Source organism: Thalassophryne amazonica, chromosome 13, assembly GCF_902500255.1.
Source record: "Thalassophryne amazonica chromosome 13, fThaAma1.1, whole genome shotgun sequence".
Lineage (NCBI taxonomy): Eukaryota > Metazoa > Chordata > Actinopteri > Batrachoidiformes > Batrachoididae > Thalassophryne > Thalassophryne amazonica.
In genome coordinates this window covers 75,041,802-75,053,551 of record NC_047115.1, presented here as the reverse complement: position 1 = coordinate 75,053,551, position 11,750 = coordinate 75,041,802, and the positions used below count along the sequence as shown (strand labels likewise).

Below are 11,750 nucleotides of genomic sequence, written 5' to 3'. Positions count from 1 at the left end.
TTAAGTCCTCTCTCTCTCACGCACATGTTCTCTCTCCTCTCCTTCTCGCACACTCACTCTCTCTCCTTCTCGCTCGCTCACTCGCTTGCTGTTTTCCTGCGAACGTTGTGGAAACACAAAGCCTTTCAACTGTAAAATAAATCGTGAATTTCGAAATGTATCATCAGTTATGTGTCCTAGAGGAACTCTGGATTAATACTGAAGGATTTTGATGGAATTTTTTTCCCCCCTTTCAGCTGATAGAAACTCAGCTGCACTGTGAGCTGCCATTTCACAGCCTTGGGATGCTGAAGTGGCTGACTTTTCAGCAACAATTCATTGTTTTGGAAAATCCGTGCTCGGTGGCACAGCCAATTTGAACCTGAGAGCTGGGCGGAAATTTGCCGCAACCCGTGGCTTGCACCCTGCTCCTCAACTGTGGAAGAGACCTCTCTCAAACAGCTTGGCTTCAGTTCAGAAACTTCTGCCTCCCCTCTCCTCTCCTCACACTCAGTAGCAAACAGCAGAGAGCCAGCAGCACTTGAGATGTTTCAAAGATGTGGCTCCTCTCCGGTACTGGAAAATGCCGCAGGTTGTATCAGAAATTTGTGATACTTGAATTACTATGATATCGGAAGCCTATACTGATACTGGATCGGATTGGCCTCATCCTTAGATCTAACATCCTGGGATGTCAAACAAATATTTTGGCTTATCAGGTTCTAAGGCATACTAAGTGCTGTGATTAAAAGTCCGATCCACGAGGTGTCCATCACAGTGGTTTCACTTGAAAAACATTGACCTTCATGGTGCGACTAGCACTGGAGGTCATGTCTAGGTTTTGCATGTCATCATTGGCGATAATGAAGACGATGGAGGAGGAGCTGAAGGTCACCCTCTTTTTGGGCCGGTCCCTGCTTCTACACTTGCTGGAAACCACTATCGGACGGATGGGGTGCTGGCTTGAGGCTGGGGGGCACTCTTTGAGACTGTGCTGTAGCCAAGAGTGTCGTGAACCGAGCAGCTGCAGCAAACAGCGGCGGAACTGTGATGACAAGGAAGCAGAGGAGTGAGATAAAAGACTGATAAGTAGCGCAGCAGGGACATTAATACTTTAGACAGTCACACACAACATTCTGTGAGTCTGACAAAGGGACATCACTCCTACAGAGCACCGATTAAAGCTTGAAATAAAATGGATCAGAAATAATAAGATCAGCAACAAGACTGAAATATTCTTTTTAGAAACTACATTAAGGGCCCCTTCACACATAACACAATTGAAGCCGACTTGCGCACGAAGGAGGAATTGCATGCCATTCGTGAATAACTGGAGTCACCTCTAACGCCTCGTACACCTGTCGCTACAAATATTTGCGCACACCAGCGGCCGAAAGACAGAGAGCGCTCCATGAGAGCCCATTTGATCCCTTTCGCAGCAGGTGTCGGCCAAATTCCAGGTGACACACACAAACACCAATACCACTCGCGGAGTACTTAGGAAATGTGTTGCCATTCGCACTGTCAGCACGAAAATAGTGAGCAGACGACCACTTTCGAGCTGGATGTGAAATGTGTCTAAGTGTCCTCACGAGTGTGGTGTTGCAAAGCAACACACATGTGGCCTGCCAGTCTGTCGACTCCCCCCTCAACACATGCGCCGTGTGTGTGTATCACGCATGTTGCGGTTCCCCCCTCCACAGCACGTGCCGTGCTTGTGTATCGCGCATGTGTTGTGCCCCCACAACACGAGGCGTGCATGTGTTTCGCACCCCCCCCATCTGCAACACATGTGGCATGCTGGGGGAGTCGGAGCACACTTGCATGAATGGCTGATATGTATGTAGAGATGGGGACTGGCCAGCCACATCTGAGTGCACAAAGCACAGTGAGCCGCCTTCCAGCCAGAGACTCATTGACAGCTGCAAATGACGGCTCAGTGCACACGACATGTCACATTAAAAACACAAAGACCACAACTAGGACAGGTATATTAATAAGTACTACAATAACTACATACCCAATTACATAACAAATAACAAAAAAAAAAAAATGATCACATAACACAGAAACAGAGAGTGACATGTTGGTGTGTGTGCTGAACTGACAGGGAGCGTGGCCGCCGACAGCAGCAGCTGTTGCAATTTCTGGTTCTGGACGTCACGGCTGGGGAACATGTATCGTGTTTTGACGAACATGGTCTTACAACTGTCCACTGTGATGCACGTGTGGCTGCTTGCTGTCCTCACATGGACATACATAAAAACATATATCGCTATTGCAATGGGGCTGCAGTGAGCGAGTGCACGGCGTGCACCATGACAGGCTGTCCCAGGTGAAATGGGCTGTCAGATCATAACAAGCAGCAGGCGATCTGAATGACATCCATGTGAGCTCTGTTCCACATGACGCGGTGTCTGTCCTGCGGTGTGCCACCCACAGGACATGCGTATCGGACCAGACGTGCGCGGGGCCAGCCGGACACGCCGAGTCAGCAGATGTCATGTCTGCACATCTATGACCATGGGTCATCTATAGAGGAACAGACGGTTCATACTTTTGTCTGCTCGATAAAAGGGATTCAATAAAATGCTGTGTTTTTTTATGGTGTGTGTTTTTTTTCTCTCCACAACAGAGGTGCGATATGGTGCAACACGTTCCAGCTGCTCACACTGTGTGTGCAAAACTGTCGCCGGTGCATGCCTGTGTGACCATATGTCCCTCACGACAGCAGGTGGAATGTTTCGTCGTTCCCCATTTCGTGTTTGGTTCGCGGATTTTCTTCTGGTTTCTGCGTCTTTCGTGTTATGTGTGAAGGGGTGCTAACTGTCCTCCACGTCAGGACATTCTTACCTTTGTAGGAAGCAACTGCTAAAATAAAACTGAAGCATTTGTGTGTAAAATACTAAGTATTCAAACAGCAGTCTTTATTTGCCATTATTTCAGATGGGCATTTTAGCTCCCACTGCAATGCATCATGGAAACTATAAGATTGGGTCCATTGGGGTCATTCCACCATGAAATCTCCATATGGGTGAGGCAATCTGCTGTTTTGCACCTCACATTTTGCTTTGAAGTTGATTTGGGGCCTTGAAATATACAATTTTGAGGAAAAGGGGTGATATCTGGTTAACATGACTCTTCCAAGGCTGCAAAAAATGAAAAATTAAATAAAAATAGCAAAGGACAGCTTTGCATCTTTTGTTTTAACATTGAGCGTCAAATGACTGATTCACGACAGAGAAATAGCTGTTTATGTCTCAAAAGAGACTTCAGATGTCAAATGAAAAATTAAATCATCACTCATGGGAAGAGGAAACATTTTGTAATATTTGAAGAGTTCAGATGCAAAACCCAGTATCTGCAAAACCATAAATTTTTAGTTAAGCCCAACATGTACTTGGCTGTCAAGGGGACCATCAGTGTGCAAAATATGAAAGAATTTGAACAAACTGTTTTCATTTTATTGATCAAAGTCTGTGCGTTTCCAAACAGGGTTTCCTTTAAATCTCCATTTTCAACTGCATTTTTCTCCATTTGAAAAAAAAGAAAAAAAAAAAAAACACTTACTGGGTTTTGCATCTGAACTCTTCATTTTCAAAATGGCAGCCATCTTTGTTGCACTTTTAGTCATCTGTTTCTTTCCACTTAAATAAGTGTCAGGGTCATTGGAGCCTCACTGGACTTGCTGCTATCAGAGGCTTTTACTATTAACTTGCCATTCGCTGTTTTGCAGTTGTAAGTCTCGCACCATCTTGCGATCCGTGACTCACGCGAGAGGTCAGTTTCAGAGTTCATTGTTCAGTTCCGGTTCAGGACACAGTATAAACAAACCTCGTGAAGTTTGGACAATAAGACAACATCAGAGCACAGCAGAAGTCCATCACAGCTGCAACACCTCCTCAAGATAACCCTCTCAACTTGGGAGAACCTGTCATCATCATAATCCCCTGTGAACTTGTGGGATCAACGCCATCCACATTCTTGCTTTGCCATTGTTTACATGTGCTGTGAGTCGCCGGAACTCTGCTGGCACCGCGGTGCATTCTGGAAAGTGCTGGGGGCCACCAGGGGGATTATAGGAAACGTTAAAATACTGAATTAGCACAGACGCCTATAACTCCAACAGAGTTGTCTGGGTGGCTTCTCTCACTCGTGTCCTTCCAGCATGATGACTCAGTTTTTCAGAACTGCCTACCTGAGACAGACTTACCAGACACCACCACACTGTTTGCATTTCTTAATGATTGATGTGAATTAAGTCAAAGACATATTTAGTGACTTGGAAATGTTCATGTGTCTGTCCGCTGACTTCTCTCAAGAAAATGCTTGTAAAAAATGATTTAGTCCTTATATTTACAATAAATTGCCACAGTCTCAACTTTTTTTAATGTATTGCAGGTTTTAAATGTATTTGTTAATGTATATTAGCTAATGAAACAAAGTTAACCACAAAAAACATGAAATATCTTGGGTATAGAAGTTAAAGTATATGCCTGGATACATTTTTGTTGTTGTTGCTTGTTCTGTTTTGCATTTTAAATTTGCATTTTTCTGATTTGGAGTTATATAATCAAGATGACTTCAGACTGACCAGAAAAGACAGTAAGATTAATCAAATCTAATGAATGCTAACCTGGTCTGGAGCAGACTACCTGCACAGAATAAGTCTCTATAGTCATTTATTTACCTCTGTGTTGATGAAAAATAGTTCTTGTTTTATGAACTTCAAATCTACTTTGACATTATTATTTGGGGAACAGGAGCTGCGCACACATATATACAACTATACTTGAGTATTTAATGAGTAAACAACATGGATATCCACCAAACCTGCAGAGCCTTATTGAATTTTTCCATAGCTACATGAAGGGGACAGTGCCGTACAACAGAAATATATCTGAGCCATTCTACATACGCAATGGTGTAAAAGAAGAAAGTTGGAGCCAGATTGATGAAGAGTACTGTTTGTCACTCATTAAGTCCATGCCTCAGAGACTGCAAGCTGTTATAAAAGCCAGAGGTGGTGCAACAAAATACTAGTGATGTGTAGGAGCGTTCTTTTGTTTTTCATGATTCCATAATTTTTTCCTCAGAATTGAGTGATTCCATATTTTTTTCCCTCTGCAAAAGTAAAAAAGTAACCGTTACTGACCGCCACAATTTTTTTTTCCTGATTTTTTATGCCGCGTTCACACCGGGCACGACGCGAGCGACTGCAGCCACAGGTTGCCATGTAATCCCTATGTAAGGACGCGTTTTGGCGCCAAACCGCGCAGCGCGACGCGATGGAGGCGAGTGAAGCGATTTTGAGCGTTTTGCGCGTTTGTGGTGTGATATTGCATCGCCTCACGTCGCGCTGCCCTCCTCCCCAAGTTCAAAAATCTGAACTTTTTCTTCTCGTCGCGCCGCGATGACCAATCAGGGACTGAATATGTAGTGACGTGGAGATGTCTGGAATTTGACTGAAGATGTGAACATGTCCTGTATCTGGTAGCAGCCTGTGAGCAGGACTTGTGTCTCTTTTGTCCTTTATTTCACAATCATGACAGAGTTTTTGGAGCGAGCAGCAGCCCTACTTGCAGCAGCGGGGAGCAGAGCTTTTTCCTTTTCTTTTTTTACGTGCACGAGCGAATCGTCTGTAGAGAATATTTTATTAATTAACTACACAGATGTATAATAAAACAAATGGTGACTGGTTTCTAAACACAATTGTGACAGAGTTTTTTGGGGGAAGAGCCAGCTGCAGCGAGCAGCAGAGTTTTTTTTTTTTTTTTAAATTGTTTACATGTGCGCGCGTGAACGGGACAGTTGATCCTCAAACTGGGTCCCGCAGAGGTGGAAGGACCGCTGAAAGCGGCCGTCACCCAGACAGCTCCTGCAGCAAATAATGATACTCTCTGTATTGGGAGCTTTTCACAACAACTCGCTCCGTGTGATCAAGGTCCGTCATGTTAACTTGACTGACAACCGGGGCCGGCGAGCGGAATGGAAGCTCCTCCTATTTGATGACGCACCGGGGCGAATTTTCGCAGCGAAAGTCCACCCAAGCAGAGTGACACACCGGGCGAAGGAGGCGCGTCCGTCACCTGGCGACCCACGCGAATTTGTAGCGTCTGATCGCGCCCAGTGTGAACGCGGCATTATAGTGTTTCTTAAAGCCAGAAAGTTGCCATTTGAAATGACTTTAGTTTTGTGTCATGTCTGTGATCTGCTTTTTTTTTCTACAAAATTAAACAACTGAATGAACATCCTCCGAAGCTGGTGATTCCATCATTTTTGCCAGGGGTTGTAGCCCCTACGCTGTGGTATCTTCCTTGCTTTGATCGTGATGCAGGCCTTTGGCACCACAACAGCGGGAATTTACTTTCGCACAAGACCTGATGGCAGACTATTCAACCTTGCCCGCCTTAAGGCCAAAACAAAAGTACAAGAGGCCCTGATCAGAGACATGCTGTTTGCTGATGATGCCGCAATTGCAGCCATACACAGCTGGCCTTGAGAAGACAGAAGTCCTGGGCCAGGGTGTAGAAGTGCCACCACTCATCACCATGAAGGACTAGGAACTGGAGGTTGTGAACCAGTTCACATACCTTGGGTCTACCATCAGCAACAACCTCTCCTTGGACAAAGAGATTGATAAGAAGATTAGAAAGGCAGCAACTACACTCACTCACCTCATCATGTGAGTGTGGAGAAAAACAAACTCTCTGCCACGACCAAGATGGCAGTGTACAACACATACGTTGTCAGCACACCGCACTATGGGAGTGAGACGTGGTCAATCTATGGTCATACAGCACAGACAGACAAATTGCCTTCCACATGCAGTTATGTGGCAAGACTGTCATTTACAGATTGGACTGTACAGCCACAGGCGACGCTGTATAACTAGGGTAGACATTAGCTAGGATTTATCCATGACCATTACTGACCGACGGAGGCTACAACATAACATGGATAAATAAACAAAGGGAATAAAGCCATTATAATTTTTAATAAATCAGTCCAAAACATGTTGTGGAGTATTACAGACCTTTCTGCTCATGAAGACGTAGATGAGGAGATTGTAGGCTGTGCTGGATTTGGCAAAGAATGAGGGGATAATGGCCACTGCGGGAGACACCATGCTCTCCCTGCCGAAGGCCTCCATCATGGACACTACAGCATAGGGCGTCCAACACAGAAGGAAGCAGGCGATCATCAGAAGAAACATAACAGCAACCTTCTTCTCATACTGCAAGAGCTTAATGATCTGTACCGCCTGGAGGTCCTGAATGGATCGCAGCTGCAAAAACAAGAACAGGAGAGAACAACTTAGGACAGAACGCTTGCTAATCTAGTATCCTCTCAAACTTTACCTAAAAGCTAACAATAGGAGGTTGCAGTCAAAGATCATATGGTATTGTTTTTTCCTGCATGCTATGTAACACTTCACCAATAAGGGGACTGCATACTTGCCTTATTGGATTTTGGTTGCGCAGGGGATTGTGGGAAATATGTGCCTGCTGCAGACTCACAGACATGCTCAAAAAGTAAACAAAAAGCTCAGAAATGCCGGGGATTACTTGTTGTGTCCCTGAATGCTTCATTAACAATCCTAGGGGTAATCATGTGAAATTCTATATTCTTCCTAAGAATACAACACTTAGAAACAAGTGGATTCACAATATTAGGTTAGTAAGTTCAAGCCAACATCAACCCACTGAGTCTGCAGCAGCCAGAAAACCTGAGTGTTAAACACCAATGGGTATTTCCACTCAAACCACTTCCATCAAAGCTACCAATATAGTACTTTTGTCCACAACTTGTGTAAAAACTGCAGCTGCCATTTGGTGCGTAACTTAGTAAATCCCTCCCAAAATCCCCCCTCACTCAGAGCAGCTTTCTCTTGCTGCGTTTTAGTGCAGAAACTCTCCCTCTTTCTTTTTCTCTCTTCTTTTCCCTTGAGGTTCAGAATCCCATCCACCAAGAAATGCGTGTGCTTGGCTCATCACAGAGATGATGCAGTGCACCATTCTGATTTGGATGATCTCAAAGATTCACAGACAAGATTATCTCCATTATAACTGTTTTTGCCTGGTGGAAAAAAGGCTAAATATTAAGAATTTTATGAACAATTGATATAAAACCTCTAAATATGTACACTTTACACCCATCACTCACAAGTTAGTCAGAACTTATTGTGGTGGGCTGCCTGTCCTGTTTCTTGTTGCTGCTGCTGCTCTCTCTCTCCTCTGCACAGGTGGCACGCCTCAAGCTGATCGACACACCTTTTCCACATTCCATCAGCGCCTGTATATCAACCCCAGCTCTCCACTCCATCCTCGCCAGAAATTCAGCTAACCTCCCATGGTTAACTGGCCTTTTTTCTTGTGCGTTCCTACGCAGTGTATTTCTGGATTATCCTAAGCTTCTAAGCTTTTTGATTAGCTCTCAGCTCTTCTAAGCTTTTTGATTAGCTCTCAGCTATTTTTGATCTGCAGCCTATCAGAGATTTTTCCCTAGCAGTGTTTTGCCACAGCCTTTTTTCAGCTTCAGCTCTCTTCTGCACCCAGGATTCAGCTAAGACAAACTATTACATATTGACTTTGGTTATTTTCTGCAAGAACCAATTAAGCTCAGTACTCGCTCCTCTGTGTGTCTCCTCCAGACGGCGTCGACAGCTTGCAGACAGTCACCTGGCTCCGGATCCATTCACTGGGACTGAAGTTCTCTGGGCTACGGTTCTCCTGTTTCCACCACTGAGCGGGCCGGTCTCCACGCGGCTAGGCAGCCTTGCACATTCTGAACTCTCTGTACCATCCTCTGTGGCAATAAATCCGTGTCTTACATCTCACTCTCTGCTCCCTGCTTCTGGGTTTGTCATCCACTCACGCTCAAACCATAACAGGAATTTCTTGTTGTGGCTGGCGTGCCTGGCTGGCTTTTGTTGGTCTTCTGTTTCTGTCTTTTGGTTTTCCTTCCAGGTGGTGCGCATTTAGGACTGAGTGGCTGTGTGGCTGAGTTATCAGGACCTCACCCTGATCACCTGCGGCTCGTCAGGACTCACAGCTGTGGTGCATCTACACGAATTGGAACATGGTGGCATTTAAGTCTGGAGTACACAGTGTGTATTTGCCAGAGACTCGACCTTGTGACCAGACGGGTGAGATCGTCGTCTCGAGAGCCATCTCATCATCAGTGGATGCAGAGAACGTCCAGGTTTGATGCATGGTCTGTGAAAGAGGAGAGGGTGAGGTCTCACGCTCGTCAGCACACTTCCTGAAGTACGTCAGGTTTTGTGACTAACATTTGTACAGTCAGTAAATGTGGTGTCCCTCACACCTTATTATATTGAGCTGTTATGTTAGTCGTTTTAATCAGCTTCCACTGCAGTGAGTTTGTGAACAGGGTGTTCCATGCCTGCAGGGTGGGAAGCTGATTAGTAATTAAGCCAGGAAGTGTTTGCTGTTTGTACACCTTTGAGCGGTCTCTCTGTGTGTGGACTCACATGATGATTTCTTCATTCACAGACTCGGTTTGTCGCGGCCACCTGGGGGGTGTCGGCGGGGTCCTTGGGTCCGAACTGGTTCTGGCTCCGGACCGTTAGTGCTGCTGGGAGCGCACCGTAATCCACCACGCCAGACCGCGCACTCTTTTGTTATATTTATCACATCACTGTTATGTTCATTAAACTCTGTTATCCTTTGTACCGTGCTCTGCTTATTTTATACTGGGTCCTTCAAACACTGGTCGGTTCTCCGGGCTGCGTCCGACACATAACATTTCTGGCCACATCATGGACCCAGTGGGGGCGGACCATTTGCAGCAGGCGTTACAGATCCAGGGTGAGTACCTCGGGAAGCTCCAGCAAGCCGTGGACTCCATAGCGGATCGTGTGAGCTCACTGACAGACCACATCAAACATTCAGACACTCGCCTCTCAGACCTCTCCTCCCAGCTGTCACAGCTTGCAGTCAGACACACACTGACACCGCCTCCTGCCGCTCCCGCCCAAATTATCACCTCCTCCGGCACTGCCTCTGCGGTGCCACCCGAACCATTCATTTCTCACTCTGAACTGTTTGAGGGTTGTGTAGATACATGTGCTGCATTTCTGATGCATGTTCTCTGGTTTTTGATCTGCGTCTGTCACAATATAGCTCACAATAGAAGCACAGTGGCGTACATCATTAATCTACTCTGGGGAGACGCGTGCGCCTGGGCGACCGCGCTCTGGAGTAACGACTCCCCGCTTCTCAGTTCTTTCGCAGCGTTCTCCAAGGAATTCCGTTTAGTATTCGTCCATCCCGCTTGGAGGGATTCTGTGTCCCAACGGTTACTAAATTTGAAACAGGGTTCGCGCAACGCTGCAGAATACACTGTGGATTTCTGCGTGTTGGCGGCAGAGGCTGATTGGAACAGCACAGCACTATGGAGTGCGTTCATTAATGGCCTAAAGGAAGCGCTGAAAGATGAACTGGCGGTCTGGGACGAGCCGAGGGATCTGGACTCACTTATTTCTTTAATTATTAGGCTGGATAACTGCATGAGGAAGCAGCGCCGGGAGAAGAGCCGTCGGGCTGACTGGGACTTTTCCGCTCGCCCCTCCCCTCGACACACACCAGGATCGCCTCTTCCAAGCTCCATCGAGCCCTCCTTAGATATGCAGCTCCCCCTGCTGGTGAACCTATGCAGCTCGGTGGGGCCAGATTACCCCCAGAAGAACGTAGACAGAGACTGGCATCTGGGGAATGTCTCTATTGTAGTGCTAAGGGGCACAGCCTTAGCACCTGCCCTGTTCGGCCAAAAGACCACGCTCATCCGTAGGATCCGGGCTGCGGATGAGCCAAGCCAGATTCACAGGTGTGGGTTCAAATCGCACCCAAATCCCGGCCACACTTTGCTTCAACAATGAAAAGCTCTCAGTCCCGGCTCTAATTGATACGGGAGCCGAGGGCGATTTTATTGATGTCACTTTTGTGTCCAAAACTAAGATACCACTAGAGGCACTACCTTCCTCACTGTCCATGCATGCTCTTGACAACATGCCCCTACCTACTGTCACTCACCGCACTGTTCCAGTTACGTTAGTGGTGTCAGGGAGTCACCATGAATCCATCCAGTTTTATGTTATTCCATCATCTTCCCCCCTGGTTCTAGGCCACCCATGGGTCTTCAGACACAATCCTGGAATCGACTGGCAGACTGGGGCGATCACTTGATGGAGCGAAGCCTGTCTCAAGGGGTGCCTTAGTTCCTCGGTTCCTCCCAATGTGAAGGTCAAGGAGAAGGTCCCCACACCTCCTGATTTGTCTTTAGTTCCCCCAGAGTATCACGACCTTGGTGAGGTTTTCAGCAAGGATCGTGCACTCTCACTACCTCCTCACCATCCGTATGATTGCGCCATTGACTTGCTTCCTGTTGCTCCTCTCCCTTCTGGGAGATTGTACAACCTCTCCTGCTTGGAACGCGAGTCAATGGAGACCTATATCCGGGACTCCCTGGCAGCCCTCTTCGTCCCCCTTCAGGGGAGGCTTCTTTTTTTGGATGGAAAGAAGGACAGTGCCCTTCACCCCTGCATCGATGTTTGGGGACAAAATGCCATTATGGTCTGCAACAGGTACCCATTACCCCTTCTTGATTCTGTGTTTAGTTCCTTACATGGGGTGACTATATTCATCAAATTGGACCTTCGCAATGCTTATCACCTGGTGCATGTTCGGGAGGGGGGACGAGTGGAAAACAGCCCACCGGGGCATTTTGAATATCTTGTCATGTCCTTCGGT

At 46.6% G+C, this 11,750-nt stretch overlaps 1 protein-coding gene and 1 long non-coding RNA gene across 2 annotated transcripts in view; both read right to left on the bottom strand.

Moving 5' to 3' along the window:
• Positions 1-12: 12 nt before the first annotated feature.
• opn3 (opsin 3) overlaps positions 13-11,750 on the bottom strand; it is a 32,481-nt gene continuing 20,743 nt past the window's right edge. Inside the window, exons 3-4 of the mRNA XM_034185563.1 lie at positions 7,016-7,267; positions 13-1,024 (exon numbers count right to left, since the gene is read on the bottom strand). Coding sequence (XP_034041454.1) covers positions 752-1,024; positions 7,016-7,267 — 525 coding nt within the window. The 3' untranslated portion in view covers positions 13-751. The remainder of the gene's footprint in view (positions 1,025-7,015; positions 7,268-11,750) is intronic.
• LOC117523942 overlaps positions 8,038-11,750 on the bottom strand; it is an 11,991-nt gene continuing 8,278 nt past the window's right edge. The window contains exons 2-3 of the long non-coding RNA XR_004564646.1: positions 8,782-8,787; positions 8,038-8,048 (exon numbers count right to left, since the gene is read on the bottom strand). This is a non-coding gene — a long non-coding RNA (uncharacterized LOC117523942). The remainder of the gene's footprint in view (positions 8,049-8,781; positions 8,788-11,750) is intronic.